This window comes from Callithrix jacchus, chromosome 10, assembly GCF_049354715.1.
Source record: "Callithrix jacchus isolate 240 chromosome 10, calJac240_pri, whole genome shotgun sequence".
Lineage (NCBI taxonomy): Eukaryota > Metazoa > Chordata > Mammalia > Primates > Cebidae > Callithrix > Callithrix jacchus.
Genome location: NC_133511.1, coordinates 83,366,323 through 83,384,498, shown reverse-complemented (window position 1 = coordinate 83,384,498; position 18,176 = coordinate 83,366,323). Strand labels below are relative to the sequence as shown.

General features: G+C 52.3%; 2 protein-coding genes across 13 annotated transcripts in view; both read left to right on the top strand.

Moving 5' to 3' along the window:
- ABCC8 (ATP binding cassette subfamily C member 8) overlaps positions 1-1,476 on the top strand; it is an 85,961-nt gene extending 84,485 nt beyond the window's left edge. For 8 of the 10 annotated variants that reach the window (XM_078340692.1, XM_035265925.3, XM_035265923.3 and 5 more), the window contains 3 exons: positions 12-145; positions 634-696; positions 1,233-1,476. In XM_078340692.1, coding sequence (XP_078196818.1) covers positions 12-145; positions 634-696; positions 1,233-1,370 — 335 coding nt within the window. In that variant the 3' untranslated portion in view covers positions 1,371-1,476. Of the gene's footprint in view, positions 1-11; positions 146-578; positions 697-1,232 lie in introns of all 10 variants that reach the window. The other 2 variants (XR_013523325.1, XR_013523324.1) reach the window with 1 other exon arrangement.
- A 3,499-nt stretch (positions 1,477-4,975) lies between these two features.
- Positions 4,976-18,176, top strand: part of KCNJ11 (potassium inwardly rectifying channel subfamily J member 11) — a 19,929-nt gene continuing 6,728 nt past the window's right edge. The window contains exons 1-2 of one of the 3 annotated variants that reach the window (XM_078340704.1): positions 4,976-5,136; positions 6,154-8,685. In XM_078340704.1, coding sequence (XP_078196830.1) covers positions 6,170-7,081 — 912 coding nt within the window. In that variant the 5' untranslated portion in view covers positions 4,976-5,136; positions 6,154-6,169 and the 3' untranslated portion in view covers positions 7,082-8,685. Of the gene's footprint in view, positions 5,137-5,531; positions 8,686-18,176 lie in introns of those variants that run through there. The other 2 variants (XR_013523340.1, XM_078340703.1) reach the window with 2 other exon arrangements.

Below are 18,176 nucleotides of genomic sequence, written 5' to 3'. Positions count from 1 at the left end.
GCTGTTTTCAGATGCCATCATCACAGAAGGTGGGGAGAATTTCAGCCAGGGCCAGAGGCAGCTGTTCTGCCTGGCTCGGGCCTTCGTGAGGAAGACCAGCATCTTCATCATGGACGAGGCCACAGCTTCCATCGACATGGCCACGGTCGGTCCTGGGCATCTCCATGGGACAGTGGGGTGTTAGGGAGAAATTTGCACCAAGTAGTCCTGAGGCTCAAGTTGCCTTTAACACCAAAGGCTATGTGTGGCAGAAAAGGAAAAGGACTGGGGGGACCCTGACTCTGTCTAGTCTTAGGGAATGTTCACACACACACACATGCACACAAAAACACATGTAACTACACAAACACATAGGCTGCACACAGACCCACACAGACTTCACACTGTCACCTATCACAACAGCGCATGCATAGCCACAGCCACAACCCACATACACACACAGAGCTGAGCTCCCAACAGGCTGAGTCCAGTCCCTGAGTGTTGGGAACCTGGTCAGTCCTGTGGGGTGGGGGTGGGACTGGGATTGGGGTCAGATGGGAGCTGAGCCACAAACCTGGGCTCCACATCCCCCAAGCCAGGCCAGATCCCATCCGCTGGGCAGGTGAGCCAACAGCTGCTGCCCCCACTTGGCAGGAAAACATCCTCCAAAAGGTGGTGATGACAGCCTTCGCAGACCGCACTGTGGTCACCATCGCGGTAAGGGGCCCATTGATGGGGTACAGAGGGGCACCTGGGGACAAGACTGGCCTCTTGGGGCTGTCATCAGTGTGCAGGCCCTGGGCTCATCTGGTCCCAGTAATCAAGAAAGGACCCTGAAGCAGGCAGTTCAGGGCAAGGGGTCTGGAGGGCAGGTAGGGAGCCTGGGCTGTAGGATTTGGGGTGGGGGGATTTGCCCCTGTACTTCCCTCAGTTGCCTTTAACACTCCTTCTCCAGGTTCCAAGGTCTGACCCTGTCTCCAGGCCTCATACATTAGGCTGGGGTTACTTCTCCATCGGATGTGGGGGGAGGGGTTGGGGGGTCTCTGAGCCTTGAAACCTGGAGGTGGGGCAGAGCTGGGACTCACAGAGGAGAGAAGGGTGGCATTAACGGATGGAGGGCTTGGAGTCACATCCACCCCAGGAAAGTGCAGTCCTCACAGAGACAGGACATTCTGCTCGCATACCGCCCCCTCCAAGCTGCAGGAGGGCTGCCCTGAGCTCCTTCCCCTCTCACCCCCTCCTGCCCCACCCAGCATCGCGTGCACACCATCCTGAGTGCAGACCTGGTGATCGTCCTGAAGCGGGGAGCCATCCTTGAGTTCGACAAGCCAGAGAAGCTGCTTAGCCAAAAGGACAGTGTCTTCGCCTCCTTCGTCCGTGCAGACAAGTGACCTGCCAGAGCCCAAGTGCCATCCCACACCCCCACCCTGCCCACACCCCTGCCGGGGTTTTCTAACTGTAAATCACTTGTAAATAAAGAGATTTGATGATTTCCTACTAGAGGCCCTGAGTCTGATGGGGAGGGGCCAACACTGGATGGTGGGTTCAGTGGAGCCAGCCTGGCTTTGGCATCAGATAGGCCTGCAGAAGCTGTGTGAGTGTGGGCAAGAGCCTGCCTCCTTACCTGTGAAATGAGGGCTCTTACTCAGCCCAGCTGCCACAACAATATATCACAGACTGGGTGGCTTTAACAACAGACATGTTTTTCTCACAGTTCTGGAGGCTGAAGCCCGGGATCAAGGTGTTGGCAGCTTTCGTTTCTCATGAGGCCTGTCTCCTTGGCTTGCAGAGAGCCACCTTCTGGCTGTATCCTCACATGGCCTTTGCTCTGTGCACATGCGTCCCTGCTCTCTTTCTTTCTTAAAAGGACTCCAGTCCTATTGGATTAGGGCCCCACCTCTATGATCTCATTAAACCTTAATTATCTCCTCTTAGGCCCTATTTCCAAATACAGTTACATTGTAGGGTCAGGCTTTAACCTGTGAATTTGGTGGGACACAATTATGTGCATAGCAAGGGTGATAGCGTTTCTGCAATGAGCTTATCAGATAAAGTAACAGACCTCCATAGAGCTTGGTCTCTCTTCTTCTTGCTTTCATTCTTGAATTAAACTTGAATTAAAACCTGGATTAACACTATTTCCATTGCAAATGACAGGAACCCAATTCAGAGTAACCCAAGCAGAAACTGAATTTACTGCAGTATGTGACTGACAAGGCTAAGAGGTATATTACTTCAAGCATGGCTGGATCCAGGTGTTTGACATCCATCTGGGATTCCTCTCCCTCCCTTACGACAGATGGCCCCTAGCAGCTCCAGCTTATATCCTGCCCCAGAGCAACCCAAGAGGCAAAAGAGATACTCCTTCCCAATAGTTCCGGCAAAAGCTTGGGAGCAAATCTCAGTAGATCAACGTGGGTCACACTCCCATCCCACCCCACTGTGATCAGAGGTGTGGCCTACACTGGCTGGCTAGGCCTGGATCATGTCTCCATCGCCATCCCCCAAGCAGGGGCATTCAGAAGTGGAAGGATGGTCCTTAAGAGGGAAAGCACAGTGTATGAACCACAGGTCAGCCAGGTGACATCTGGGAGATGCTAGAGCCCAGACACTAGGAAGATTAAAACGGCAGCTGTCCTGACTTCCTCTGTATCACGAAACAAAACTGCACATCTGCCTTCAGCCAAGAAATGGCGGGTGCTCATTTACATCTCATGTTATGATCATTTGCATGTCATCTGCAGTACTGGCTGCACCAAGCCCTGGGGTGCAGACCTAAGAGTCTTGAACCTGCATCCTCTTGGCTGCAAGGAGATCATAGATGCACAATGTAAGAAAAGCCCACCAGTTATTGGAGGTGGGTCCAATGAAGACCGCTGTGGCTGGTTCAGGAGCCAGAGAAGCTCAGAAAGGAAGAGCTCTGTAAAGCCTGGCAGGCTGCCTGGAAATGATAGAATTTGAGTTAAACATGGGAGGAATAGGGATTGGATAAAAAGTTAGAGAAAGGGTTGGGGTGGCAGATAGGGGCAGCAGGAACTAAGTAGTGATGGTGAAAGTGTGGTAAGACTGTTGGTTGATCAGGGAGGTGGGAGAGAGGAGGGCAGTGGGGAGGGCATCATATCAGGGAGCCCTGAATGCCAGGACAAGGAGTCGGGGGTATGCCCATGGACAAAAAGAAAGAAGGGTTTCAAGCAAGAAAGGGACCTGACAAGTGCAGTATTTGGTGGAGATGACCATGAGCCAGTGCAGGATGGAGAAAAAGGGGAGGCTGAGCCCTTCAGGTAGGGAACTCTCTCTCAGAAGAGTGGAGCAGTGGGGAGGTGAGTCTTCAGGGCAGCACTGTGAGGTAGAACCCAGCCTTTCTAGCTCTGCGATTTCCCCAGGGGCCCAGCAGCTTCCCCACTGTGAGATCTCACAGGAGCAGAACTGGAGAGAAGAAAGAGGACTCCACATGCCTTCTCCTCCTCCAAAGCCACCCCATCCCAACTGATTGAAGGGAAGTAGCAGGAGCAGGGCTTGGCCCACAGTGAAGTGTTGTAGGGATGCCCAAGGTCATCCTGGCCCCAATCCCTCTATAACATCCCTCATGGCCCACCAGCCTTGACTTGGGTACCCCACAGATGTGGCTCATCTCTGGTTATTGTTATTAGAACTGACTCTTGCATACATGAAAACAAAGCTTGCCTCTGTTCCACTTAGTGTCCTGGTTCTACCCTTTGGGCCAGGAAAAACTACTAGTTCATCCTCCTTCAAGGGCAGGTGTTTCTGCAATGGTGCCCAAACACCTGGGGGACTCTCCTTTTCTGATGGCTGGACAGCCGCAGTTGCCTCAGAGATTCCCCATGTAACCCTGTCTCCTTAAGCTTCCCACCCTGCACATCTCATTTTACCCACCTCTTCCTAGACACGGCATCTCTGTTAATATAACCCATGATCACACCCACCCTTTGTAGCAGTGTTCTCCCTGCCTGCAGGTGGGTAGTGAGAGAAAGGAAGTTCCAACATAAATGCATCCTCTGCCCCACTGTGGCTCCTAGCCACACTGCCCTTTCCAGCCCCTGCCTCAAGCCCCCACTCCAACAAAATGGCCACAGATGGTCAGGGGTTTCTCCATAAGGATCTGAGCCACAGAGAGGGGTAAGCTGTTACTGTTCTAAAACAGAGATTTAGCAGGCTTTCCCTCCCAGCTGAGAACCAGGGTCCATGCCACAGGGCAACCTCAGGCTGACCAGAAACACCACCATGCCTGAACCAAAAGCCTGGGTCCCCCAGTGCCTCAGGCAGCCCTAACACACTACTCAGGCCTAAATACCACCCTTAATCTAAGGTGGAAGAAGTCAGGTGACAGGTGTGAGAAAATGTAAAGCAAGTGCCCTCTGCTCAAACCTTCTTTAAAGTAGGGCCAGAATGGTTGAGAAGATGGAGCGGCCCAGGCTGCCCCACAGCAGTAGCAGGTGTTAAACTGTGTTCCTCTCCTGCACCTGCTGAGGCCCTATTTTTTTTTTTTAATGGGAGGGAGTCCGAGCTTCCATCAGATTGTCAAAGGATTCAAGACTAAGATTAAGAGCATCCCTAAAGAGAAGACGCTGTGAATTGAGAAGTCCTCCGGCCACCTAATTTCCCCCAGCCCCGGGACTGGTGGAGCTGCCTCTCAGCGCCTCCTTCCCGGGGAACCGGCAAACCCGGCGCTGCGGAGAGGCGGATGATTGACCCAAATACGGATAGAGATACTGGGGGAGGGGAGCCAGGGAGACAGGGTGGCGGCCCCAGAATGGGAGGGCGGGTCACAGATCCCTCCCCGCCCCCCACTCTCATAGAGCCCGGGCAGGAGTAACCTCTGGATCCCGCGTAGCGGACAAACCCCGAAGGCCAGGTTGTGAGTCCCAGGAAGGGAGGGTGGGGGCGGGGGCGGGGCCGGAGCAAGCCCCGCCCCGCCCCCTCCGCGCCGGAGCAGGTCGGGCTCCCCCTGGCGGTCCCCAGCCCCACTCCGCTCCTCGTGCGCCCCCCTCCCGCCGTCCTCGACCCCAGCCTAGCCCGGAGACCAGGTCGGTCTCGGCGGACGGACAAACGGACGGACGAGAGGACGGCCAGCTGCAAGCGCCCGGACGGCGAGAGGGGGCGGGGAGGCGACTGCCTTGGCGTGAGGAGCAGGAGCAGGTGCAGCGGCGGCGACGGGCGGGGCCGGGACCAGGCGCTGAGCCGGGGCCGTGGCGCGGGCGGGCGGGCTGTGGGGACCGGGAGGCCGCGGCTCGGAGTCAGCCTGGCCAGGTCGCACGCGGGGCCGGCGACCCGGAGTTGAGCCTGGTTGGGTGGTGACTCCGGAGAACGCAGGATCCCAAGGAGACAGCGAGGACGAAAGCTGGAGGGAGGTCCGGAGAGCCGCGGGGGCGCTCCGGGAGGGGTGGAGTAGGACTTAGGGGGAGCACCTGGAGGGGAGACGGGGCGGGGTGGCCAGGACCTGAGCTGAAGCCTGGGATCCCGGGGTCCAGGCGGGTGAGGCGGGAGACCCGTGGGCTGGGGGTGAGGTCCGGTTAGTGGGAGAGATCCGGAGGTGTTAAGTTCTGATCTGGGCTGAGAAGGCAGGCTGGGCGGGGAGAACGGCTCTCAGCGGGAGGCCCAGGGGTGGTCAGCTGGTGGGGGGAGCTGGGCGGGGACCCAGGGCCAGGTGGAGAGCCGGCTGGGTTGGGGGCTGTCTAGGCGGCAGGCAGGTGGGCTCAAGGATGAGGCTGGTATTAAGAAGTGAAGCGGGACCCAGGTGGAAGTGAGGCAGAATCTGGTGGGGAGGCATCTCGGAAGTGAGGCCAGCCCAGGCTAAGCACGGCCTCAGGTTGAGAGGGAGCCCACGGAGAGAACGCCGCAGTGAGGCCCTAGGCCACATCAGAGGGGTGCCTCCGATGGGGGAAGCCCCTCCCCGGGGGTCACCGGAGCCATGCTGTCCCGCAAGGGCATCATCCCCGAGGAGTACGTGCTGACACGCCTGGCAGAGGACCCTGCCGAGCCCAGGTACCGTGCCCGGGAGCGGAGGGCCCGCTTTGTGTCCAAGAAAGGCAATTGCAACGTGGCCCACAAGAACATCCGGGAGCAGGGCCGCTTCCTGCAGGACGTGTTCACCACGCTGGTGGACCTCAAGTGGCCACACACGCTGCTCATCTTCACCATGTCCTTCCTGTGCAGCTGGCTGCTCTTCGCCATGGCCTGGTGGCTCATTGCCTTCGCCCACGGCGACTTGGCCCCCAGGGAGGGCGCTGCTGAGCCCTGCGTCACCAGTATCCACTCCTTTTCATCTGCCTTCCTTTTCTCCATTGAGGTCCAAGTGACTATTGGCTTTGGCGGGCGCATGGTGACTGAGGAGTGCCCGCTTGCCATCCTGATCCTCATCGTGCAGAACATCGTGGGGCTCATGATCAACGCAATCATGCTGGGCTGCATCTTCATGAAGACTGCCCAGGCCCACCGCAGGGCCGAGACCCTCATCTTCAGCAAGCACGCGGTGATCGCCCTGCGCCACGGCCGCCTCTGCTTCATGCTGCGTGTGGGTGACCTCCGCAAGAGCATGATCATCAGTGCCACCATCCACATGCAGGTGGTGCGCAAGACCACCAGCCCCGAGGGCGAGGTGGTGCCCCTCCACCAGGTGGACATCCCCATGGAGAACGGCGTGGGTGGCAACAGCATCTTCCTAGTGGCCCCGCTGATCATCTACCACGTCATCGATGCCAACAGCCCGCTGTACGACCTGGCGCCCAGTGACCTGCACCACCACCAGGACCTCGAGATTATCGTCATCCTGGAAGGTGTGGTGGAAACCACCGGCATCACCACCCAGGCCCGCACTTCCTACCTGGCTGATGAGATCCTGTGGGGCCAGCGTTTTGTCCCCATCGTAGCTGAGGAGGACGGACGCTACTCTGTGGACTACTCCAAGTTTGGCAACACCATCAAAGTGCCCACACCACTCTGCACGGCCCGCCAGCTTGATGAGGACCACAGCCTACTGGAAGCTCTGACACTCGCCTCAGCCCGCGGACCCCTGCGCAAGCGCAGCGTGGCCATGGCCAAGTCCAAGCCCAAGTTCAGCATCTCTCCGGATTCCCTGTCCTGAGCCATGGTCTCTCAGGCCCCCTCCCACCTGCGTGTGCACACGGACTGTGCGGTATGGTATGTAGCCCAGCCAGGGCCTGGTGTGAGGCTGCGCCGTCCTCAGCTCAGCCTCCCCCTGCTGCTCGTCCAGGGTGTTACAAGGCACTTGTCACTACGCTATTTCTGGCCTTAGCAGGAACCTGTACTAAGTTATTTTTGTCCCTGCTCCTCCCAGCCCGATTCAGGACTGGCTCACCCCTCTCTCCCGCCCAAGGCTGCAGAGGCTGTGGGAGGTGATGGGCCCTAAAGCTGGGTGTCCAGCCAGCTCTGGGTCCCGACAATCAACCAGCCACACACTGGGCAGGTGGCTGGGGAAGGACAATCCCCTGAGGGCTGCTGTTTTGCTTCTATGGTTCCAAGAAATGCCTGTGGTCAGGCCCCAGCTCTCCTTGGTCCCTGAAAAAGCACCAGGCTAAGGGCTGGGGCTGGCCAGCAGGGGAGGGCAGTTGATGAGAGAGCTCGTTCCAGCTGAAGGGTTGGAGCTGTGGAGTCTGCACCGACAGGGACAGGCTGCGGCTGACAGGGGTCCCCTCCAAGGGCCAGTTTCAGGGCTGGAAGGGGAGGCAGCAGGGGAAGGTGACTTGAGGAGGCTCAGCTTTGCGGAGCCCTGCTCAGGCACAGGGAGGTGGAGATGCGCAGTGCCCCTGCCTTTTGACACATCAGCCTCCTGCACTGAGTGCTCCATAGGCTGAGGCTGCTGCCCCTGCCTACTTCCCACCTGTCCCCAGAGGCTGAGGATGGGGGGTCTTGTGCCCACCATACACAATGGGCCTCAGACCCAACTCCAGTCCTGGCTCCACAGCAGTGGCTGCCACTCACTCTGTCCAGAGAGTGGCTTGGGGTTGTGTGTCTTTGGGTTGCTGGAAAAGGTGTTGGAAGGTTCAGGATGGTGGGAGGGAGTGAGGTCCCTGAGGTTCTGAGGGGTTTGACCCGCGCCTGGACCCTTGCAGCAGTGCTGTGCGAACTTTCCTAGAACTCTGCCTTCTCCATTGTCAATAAAGCCTCCCCCTCATGACCTTAACTCTGGGCTGTTCTTGCTGGGGAGGCAGCAAGCATGCTGGTGGGAAGGGAAGCAGGGCTGGCAGCTGCCACCCCTTCAAGAGGCACTATAGACCCTAGCAGGGAGGCCAGGGGAGAAGTGGGAAGCTGGCACCTCTTCCCCCAGCTCAGGGGGACTTTCCCTCTCCTGCCTCAGGTGGCCCTGCCCTGTCAGCCTGTCTGGCCAACTCAACCTTTGGGCACTCACCCGGCTCTGCAGCCATGGGCTCTGTCTCTACTCCCAGGGACCTGCTGGAAGGCTGGAGTGCCCAAGGAGAGGGGTATTATAGGCATTAATGTAGTCGTTGGAGCACTAACTCTCAAGCCAACTGCCTGGGTTCAAATCCTGGCTCTAGCTGTATGACTTTTGTCAGTAATTTAATCTCTCTGTGTCTCAGTTGCCTCATCTATAACATGGATGCTAATAGTACCTACCTCATAGAATTGTTTTGGGAGTAAATGAAAAATATGTAAAATGCTTAAGTGCCTGGTCTATAGTAAGTGCTCAATAAATGTTAACTCTTGTGATTGCTGCTGAATCAGCTAAATGATGGGAAAACTGGCCAAACAAGCGTTAAAGAGAGATGGTGCTTTCATTTTGCCCTTGGTCATATTTCTTTGCCGGGTCTTTCTTTCCCCATGGTGCCCCCTCCCAGCTGAGACCATGATTTTTGGGGCTGTGACAATGCCTATGACCTGGTCTCCCTCACCGTCCTATCCCTCCTGGCACGTAATGTTGAGCTCCCTACCTCCCAGCCTTTGCTTGTGTTATTCCCTTGGCCTAGACCTCCCAGGCCTCCTCTCTGTCTGTCAAATCCATAAAAATCCAGGCCGAATGATGCCTCCTCCAAACCTTCCCTGATTTCTCTGGAAAGTGAAGTTCCCTTCCTTCCCCTGCACTATGGGCATTCTCCTTCTGCCTGCATTTAGGGGTTTGCCTCCCCATCCCCAAGTCCATGGCTTCCTGAGGTCAGGGACTGTGATTCAGCACTGTGGCTGGCTTACACTGCATAGGTGCTATGCGAATGAACAAATGAATGAATGGATGAGAGATGGATGGCATACAGGACAAAAATCCAGGGTTATTGCTACAGTGTGAGGCCTGCAGACAGGGCATCAGTGAGGGTCTGTCCCAGGTGGCTCCAGAGGCATGGCCAAGGGGCCAGGAAGTTGCCACTGCTGGTCTGAGCTGCCCTCTCTGGCACCCACCCAGTCTCCAGCACTGATTCCTTTCCTTGCAGAGCTGACCCATTTCTGGTTTAGAGGGTGATGGGGGGAAAGCTACTCAGAGTCAGCCCAGCATTCTAGGAGCCTGGCTCTTGGGACTCTGCTCAGCTGCCCTTAAGGCCAAGGAGAAGGGCCAGACTCACTAATGAGGAGCTGCTGGCATCATCCTTGGAGCCCCATCCATAGTAACCTTCCTCCACCCATCACAGACCTTAAGGCTGCTTGAGAGTCTGAAGTCCACAGAACTGAGGGCTTCGCGCCACCTGCTGGCCACGGAGAAGACTTACTTCAGCAGAGAAAATCAGGGCCCCTGGTCCTAGGTTTTCCACCAACTCTGAGGGAGACCTCCAGCCTTAAGCGTAGTCCAGGGAGGGGCTGGAAAGCGCCAGGCATAGAGAGACAGTTCAACCAAGTCTCTTCTCTGCAAAGGTGTTCTTGCCCACTGATGGCGCTACCTCCACCTGGGGCACCTTTCTCTATGGCACTGGCCTCAACTGGACAAAGAAGTTCACCTGAGCGCCACTCAGCCCAGCCAGAACATCTGTGGTAATTTTGTTTCTGATATTCTGCCTCCAGGACTTCATTTGTTAGTCATCACATGACAGCAGAGGAAGCAGCCTGGCCTGTCCACACGCTGTGTGCAGAGCTGGCTCGCTCCAGGGCCCCTGAAAGGAGAAGGGAAGTATTGTGTGTCACTGTGGCCCAGCAGGACTATGAGAGAAGCACCATTCTCCTTTGAGTTTGCAGATGAGGAAACAGGATCAGAAGGGTTGGTGTCTTAGACCATTCAGGCTTCTATAACAAAATACCATAGACTGGGTGGCTTATAAACAATAGATGTTTATTACTCACAGTCTAGAGGTTAGGAAGCCCAAGATCAAGGTTCCAGTGGATTCAATGTCTGCTGAAGGCCTGCTTTTTTGGGGGGTGGGGGGTGGACAGAATCTCGCTCTGTCGTCCAGGCTGGAGTGCAGTGGTGTGATCTTGGCTCACTGCAACCTCCGCCTCTCAAGTTCAAGCTTCAACTTCCCAAGTAGCTGGGACTACAGGCATGTGCCACCATACCCAGCTAATTTTTGTATTTTTAGTGGAGATGGGCTTTCACCATGTTGGCCAGGATGGTCTCGATCTCTCAACCTCGTGATCCACCCGCCTGAGCCTCCCAAAGTGCTGAGATTACGGGTGTGAGCCACTGTGCCCAGCCAAAGGTCTGCTTCTTAAATAGACTGTCTTTCCCCTGTAATCTTACAAAGTGGGAGGTGTGAGGGAGCTTTCTGAGGCCTTGTTATATAAGGGCACCAATCCCATTCATGAGGGCTCCACCCTTATCACCTAATCATCTCCCAAAGGCCCCACTTCCAAATACTATCACCTTGGGCATTCAGATTTCACATATGCATTTTAGGGGGACATAGACATTTAGCCTATAGCAGGAGGTAATTTGCTAAGATCTCACAGCTAGTAAGAGGCAGATCCAAGATTTCAGTCTGACTATATCTAATGCCAGAGCCCTGCTCTTCCCTCCCCCTCTTCCCCACAGCACACTGTCCCAGTGACCTGAGCTCCAGCTTTTAGTAGGGTTGTACCTTGTTCTAAGTGTCAAATTCACCAGAGGGAGAAAGTTGTCTCCAGACCAAGGGCAAGAGGGAAGGTGGAACTCAGGAAGCCCCTGGGCCTCCCTGAGATCCCAGATTCAAAACTGACAGCAGGCTTGGCTGTTCTGTGACTGCCTAGATTACGTCCAAATCATCTATGGTGTCAGAACAACCTCCCTAGCACTTTCTCCGGCCCACGTGCATGGTGAGCCTGCCATCTTACCCCTTCTCACAGGAAGACTGGGGTTTTTGCCTTCCAGGCTATTCTTCTCCCAGCCAGTCAGGCGTCAGAGCAGCCTGACTGGGCACATCTGCCACCCATCTGTCCCTAACTCTTATCAATGGTGTGAGATGTGTCCTGGGCCTCAGTCCTGAACTTCACAGGGAAGCAAAGCCAGGCCACCCTCTTCCTGTGTGAAAGTCTTGAAAAACTGGACTATCTCATATTGGAACCTGCCCAGGCCTAACACCTGTGGATTCGGCATCTCTAGCCAATCTCACCATGAGACACACCTGAGCACCACTAATGTGTACCTCTGGCCCTTCTGCTGGAGAGGACTCATGCAGCTTCTCCAGGGCCCACTTTCCACAGGCAGGATGCTCTGTCCTTCACCTGAGCTCCTCCTGTGCATCCTTTTCTAAGGAGAACTTTCTCAGGGAGCTTGCATTCACAGGAGAGCCTCCCTGGCACTCCACAGGTCTCTGGGCTCCCCGGGGCCTCTGAGGTCTTCCCAGACCTAGAAATCAGACACTCTGTGTTGTACCAAGTGTGCAGATAACTTTGGAAAGAAGACATGAATTCTGTACATTAAAGTCATGTTGACCTCAGGTCCGAACAGCAGATTGATTCCAGCTTGAAAGAAGCTGGGGAAAGGAAGAACAGTGGGGATGGTCAGAGCTGGGCCAGAAGTGCCTTTTGTTGTGCTGGATTCTGGGTTATGGGCCATCCCTCTGCCAGATCTACTTGCCCAGAGCACTGACTCTTTATAGGAGGGGAAACAGGTGCTAACCCACACCCTATTCTAGTTCCAGCCTGGGCAGGTCCAACTCTGGAGTAATGTGAAGAGCAGGCTGCTTGGACTGGCCAACCTGGCTCCAGGAGTGTGAACTTCTGCCTTTTCCCCTGACCTCAGTTCCTGGCAGGCACCAAGGCCAGTGAGTGGAATGAGTAAGACAAAGTGCCTGTGCAACCCCATATCTTATTACCTTCACTGGGAGAAGCAACGATGTTCAGGTGTGCAGCACAGGGTGGCACTACCTAGCAGCTGTCTTTAGTTCATAGGCTCCAGTTAGCCCTTTTGTCAGCCATGTACCTTCCCTTCATGAAATGATATTGCTCCTTGCAACACAAATAGGTCCCAACCTCCTCCTCCCCAGATCATCAGCCACCAAATGAAGCAAACCAGACGTTGGGTAGTCTTTCCTCTGTTTACTCTTTACACCACTTGATCAATTCCAACTTTTTTCACAATGCCATTATTATTGGGGGAAAGGGAGTAACTTCAAGTTAGTCCAGAGAGAAGCAATGCAATACAGTCCTGACTGAGACGCAGATTCCTTTTTGTTAAATGCCTGCTGCATCCTTGGTTTCCCATTCACCTGGGAAGTAGAATTAAAATCATTCCATAGTTCCATGCAAGGAGGGCAGCTCCAACTGCTCTTGAGCAGGCTGTCTGGGTCCTCAGGAAAAGCCACTCCAGTTACTCACACATTCTCTGAGAAACCTTGTCGTCTCTGCCATCTGTCTCTGCCAAAGTCCTTCAGGTGATTCCCCATCTCAAATAAGCGGTGAATGGGTTACTTCCCTCATTCTCATCCTTTAGTCCCCCTTGTATCAGTTTGAATCTTCCAGGAAGCAGCTTTCCAGATGGGGTTAGAAGTACAAGTGAGTTATTAGGGGTGGTTTCCGTGAAAGATAAAGGGGAGAGGCTGTAGGCGGGAAAGCCTCAGACTCCAGTGCAGGCTGTGAAGGGAGAGGCAGGGGAACCAGGGAGGACTAAAATGTACCTCAGGGTACAGTAAGTCCTCACTTAATGTAGTTGATAGGATCTTTGAAAACTATAACTTTTTAATAAAATAATGTAGAGCAAAACCAATTTTCCAATAGGCTAACTGCTATAAGAAAGAAATTCACGGGCCGGGCGCGGTGGCTCAGGCCTGTAATCCCAGCACTTTGGGAGGCCGAGGCGGGTGGATCACGAGGTAAAGAGGTTGAGACCAACCTGGTCAACATGGTGAAACCCCGTCTCTACTAAAAATACAAAAAACTTAGCTGGGCATTGTGGCGTGTACCTGTAATCCCAGCGACTCGGGAGGCTGAGGCAGGAGAATTGCCTGAACCCAGGAGGTGGAGGTTGCAGTGAGCCAAGACAGGCCATTGCACTCCAGCCTGGGTAACAAGAGTGAAACTCCGGCTCAAAAAAAAGAAATTCACATCATATTTCTGGTCATAAACATATAATCAAACTTCTAAATAAAGACCAAACACTTTAATATTTAACACTGAAATATACATATAAATGTAAACATATATACATTTAAGAATGATTACTAGGCCAGGTGCGGTGGCTCACCCCAGTAATCCCAGCACTTTGAGAGCCCAAGACAGGAGGATAGCTTGAGCTCAGGAGTTTGAGACCAACCTGGACAGCATGTCAAGACCTTACCTCTACAAAAAACACCAAAAAATTAGCCAGGCATGGTAACATGCACCTGTAATCCCAGCTACTCAGGAAGCTGAGGTGGGAGGATCACTTGAGCCCAGGCAGTGGAGGTTGCAGTGAGCCAAGATTGTCCCACTGCACTCTGGCCTGGGTGACAGAGTAAGACTGTCTCAAAAAAAAAAAAAAAAAAAAAACTAAACTAAACTAAAAAGTAATAATTACCCAATGATTCCAGTGCAGAGTTGTGGGTGGCCAGATACTATCCCAGCAGCTCAGAGTACTAAGTGGGCATCAACCCTGGAGAGGATGGTATCCTGTTGTAGGGCATGCTCACAGCCACCCCCTCACTCACTTGGACTGGCACCATTTAGACAACCCAATTTACTGAAAGTGCACATCTTTGGGATGTGGGAGGAAATCAGAGTACCTGAAGAAAACCCATGCAGGGCCAGGTACGGTGGCTCATGCCCGTAATCCCAGCACTTTGGGAGGCCAAGGCAGGCAGATCACAAGGTTGGGAGTTCAAGACCAGACTGGCCAATGTGGTAAAACCCCATCTATACTAAAAAATACAAAAATTAGCTGGGCATGGTGGCTTGTCCCTGTAATCCCAGCTGCTTGGGAGGCTGAGGTAGGAGAATTGCTTGAACTGAGACCAGGGAGGCGGGGGTTGCAGTGAGGTGAGATCATGCCACTGCACTCCAGCCTGGGCTACAGAGCGAGACTCCATCTCAAAAAAAAAAAAAAAAAAGGAAAAGCCCATGCAGAACATGAAAACTCCACACAGACAGTGGCTCAGGTTGGGAACTGATTTTTTTTTCTGTTAATGTGATAACAACATGACATCAAACAAAATGATGTTATTCCAGCATCATTCAGTACATCATTCCAGTACAACTGAAAGTCTTGGCCACCCCGGGTCCTCGAGATCAGCAGCTGGAGATCTGGGGATGTAGTACAGAATTCCAGTATCAGCTCCCAACAGGGAGCTCCTGCCCTGCTCAGTCAATGGCAGGAGCAGTCCGGGGACAGTATGGCACCAGCTGGAATACTGAAGCAGATCCTGGAGATCTTCAGCAGGAGCCTGTCAGCTGACTGCACTCCTCACACAGACGCTCTCCTGAGGGGTCTCAGAGGCACCTGTGGCTACCACATTCCTTTTGGTCAAAGCACAGCTTCCTGAGTTGTAGCACTTAGCTTATGCTGTGTAATAGCACCAGTGTACAATGGTGGCTTTAAAAAATTTTATATATTAATTTTATATGTTTTACATAAGAAAAGTGTTTTCCAAGTATTGGAGACTTGGCTCTGCCAACTCTGCTGATCTCAGATTTGCTCACATGGAGTCAGGTGGTTGTCATCTAATCTAGCCTGGCCTCCACTGGAGCAACAAGAATGTGGTAGCCAGCATCTCTCATCCTCCAGCAGGCTAGCCTGGACTTGCCCTTCTCTCAGCACCATTAGAAGCACACGAGGAAGCAAATGAAGACACACAAAGCCTCTTGAGGCTTACACTTAGAATTGGCATGCCTTCACTGCTGTCTCCTTACATTGGCTGAAAGAGGTCACATGGTTGGAGGCACTGCAAAGTTACACAGCAATGGACATGGACACAGGGAAGGGGGAAGGATTGGAGTCATCTTTGCAAACAAGCACGAGACCAAGCAGATCATAAAGGATTTGTTTTCTTTTTCCCTAAGTGTCATTGCTGATGTTGGGGTTATCAGTAATAAACTGAGAGTGTTACAAGCTCACCAGTGCACCACAATGTAGCAGTCTATCATTGCCCAAGATATCACCTAAAGTTCTTTGTCTCACAACCAAGAAAATTAAGGAGCATGGACCCCAAACATGAGGTTGCAGCAAAAGTTTAAAAAGCAAAAAAAAGCTCTCCGCTGCCAAGAGGGGGTCCAAAAGATGGTTATCATTTCATGGTTGAATATAGAGGCTTTTATAAGAAATTGATGAGAGCTGGGTATCTCATTTGCCTAAGGCATGAATTTTTGGTAGTTCCACCCTGTCCTCCAGTGTACATGCAAGCTCTTAGCTTGAGCTACTCCATGTGGCTTTGTTCCCCTTACTGCACATGTCTCAAGAGATAGAATTTTCCATTGTGAGCATGTCTGGGCACGTCTCTTGTGTAGCCTTTCTTACTGATGCAGCTGTGAACATGTCTAAGGCAAGCCCCCCATGCAAGTTATCTTATCTGTGCCTGCAGTTTGGTGTTCTTTCATTTGAAATACTTTTACCAAGGACCCACCCTAACTGCCTGCCTTCCTTCATCCTCTCTCATTCCCCACTTCAGGAGTGGAGACCCCAACTGCTGTTGGGGAAAGTGGACGATGACCGCTCCTGGCTGCTTCCTGCTGGAAGGGGGCATCATTGGGGTTATAGCAATTAGGGCTCCTCCTAAGATCAGTCTAAGGGTCCCTGGAAGAATGGTGTGTCTATGCATCGTTCCATCTGCAGCACCATTTGGTGTTTAATAGCCTCTAAGTGAGAGGAAACAATTTGTTACAGTATTGAATATACGAAGTCCAAACATTCATACAAAACACACAAGCAAAATGGGCCCTAATAAAGGAGCTAACCAGTTCCACAAAGAAGGATGGAATCCATTAAGGAGGGATTATAGCCAACTGGGACTGGAGCCCACATTTTCTCTTAACCTGTCAATGATTCTAATTTGATCTTTAAGCACCTGTAGGTTTTCTTCTACTTGACTAGAGGTGTTGATCTGGAATCGACATGTTTCTTTTAAAAAGTGCACAGGTACCCCCTACTTTGGCCATAGGATATCTAAGGCCTGTCTATTATGCATAACTACTGAGGCTAAAGATATTTTGGATTATTGGTGTGTTTCTATGGCTCCTACTGTTGCCTTCTACTCTTGTTGCATCATAATAAAAATATTAAATGCTGATCTTTCAAGGAGAGGAATACCAGCAAACCAAAATAGGCCTCTAGCTATAAAATCCCCTATCCGTGGTTTTTCTAAGCATTGTCATGTGCATGTATGTCCTATGCAATCTTCTCCTTCAGTTAAATCTCCATACGAGGGCATGGAAATGACAGACCTCTTTGTTCGGCACATCTGAAATCGCACAGTCGCTAGAAAAGAGGCTAGGCTAGGGATGTCCCCAGATGATGCTGCCGTATCAGTGGAATTTAGAAATAATAAGTCAGGGACCACTGTCACAATAGTGCAGGTTTCCTTTCAGTGCCTAGAGAGGATTAAGTGTAGCCAGGAGCCACAAAGGAAATAAAACTCTACCCTTGAAGGTCCAGTTCTAAGTTGTAGCTTGTGAGAGACACAGGCAGATCTTTCTCATATCTTAAGAGCGTCCCCCTCTTAAATATAATAGGAACATCTTTGGCATAGGGATATCCATACTCAGGATAGTCACTCATGATGCCATGTGGAATTTTACATGCTAAATGAGAAGGGTCCACTTGACAAATGGAGTTTTGAAAGACCAGGGACACAATATGTCCCAACCAATATCTAGGATAATCCTTGTGGCAGGGGCTCTCAGTCCAGAAGTCTCCTGTACACCCACAGATTTGTAGGCCACTACTACTAAGCATCATAAAAAGGGGTCTGGAATTCCATGAGGGTGCATGTCTGGGAAGGCTCATGTGTTATTTTTTACATTATAATGCCATGTGTCAGGGCAGTTACCCAGAACCTGCCATTCCCAGCAGGACTTCCAACCAGGAGAAGAGGCTAGATTCCAAAAGCCTCCCCATATATAAGGCTTCCAATTTTCTTAGATCATCCTTATTGTGTCTTTTTCTCCAAATGTCTGAGCTTTTGGCAATTACAGGTGTGTTGTTACATATCTGAGATCTCCCAGATATGATCCTTTCCCTCTGCTTTTAAAGCAGGAAGAGGCATTTGCTATTATTTGGCCAACTTTTCCTACCCTGAGGGTGTGAAGTTTATCTTTAGGGAAAGTGTTTTCCGGTACCAGGAAGGAAATGCTTTCCTGGGAGGAGTTAGTTACCCAGTTGAAAGTGCTCCCATACCATGTTCCATTCATGCCTGACAAGTCTTCAATAGTTAAAGGTAAAGCTAAGAAAGGGAATCTTAAGACAGCAAGAACCAGGTCATGAAGAGGTCCCTTAGTGTTACTGAACTGAGCAAACCACTCAGGTCAGACTCAGTAATTAGTCTCATATAAATGGGCCATGGCTGATACTGCAGAGGCTAAAGGGTGTGATATATTCCCAAACCCCATTAAAAGCCCTAGCAGACTCAGCAATAGTAAAACTTTCAGGTTTACTTTTTGTCTGTGACTATTATCCCTGCTATAAGGATAATAAGTAAGCCAAGTATCACAGCAATTGATACTCTCTGAATATTCCAGTCAGGAGGTGCTAGAGTCAGGATTCAGAATCCAGTCAGCATTCCTACAGGCGGTGCAGTGGATAGCCCTACTGCAAAAAGTAAAGTCAGCAAAATAATCCCTGCAAGTATGGTGTGGTGAACAATTTACATCTGAGGTTTTATCAGTTAAAATGCTGAACCTCC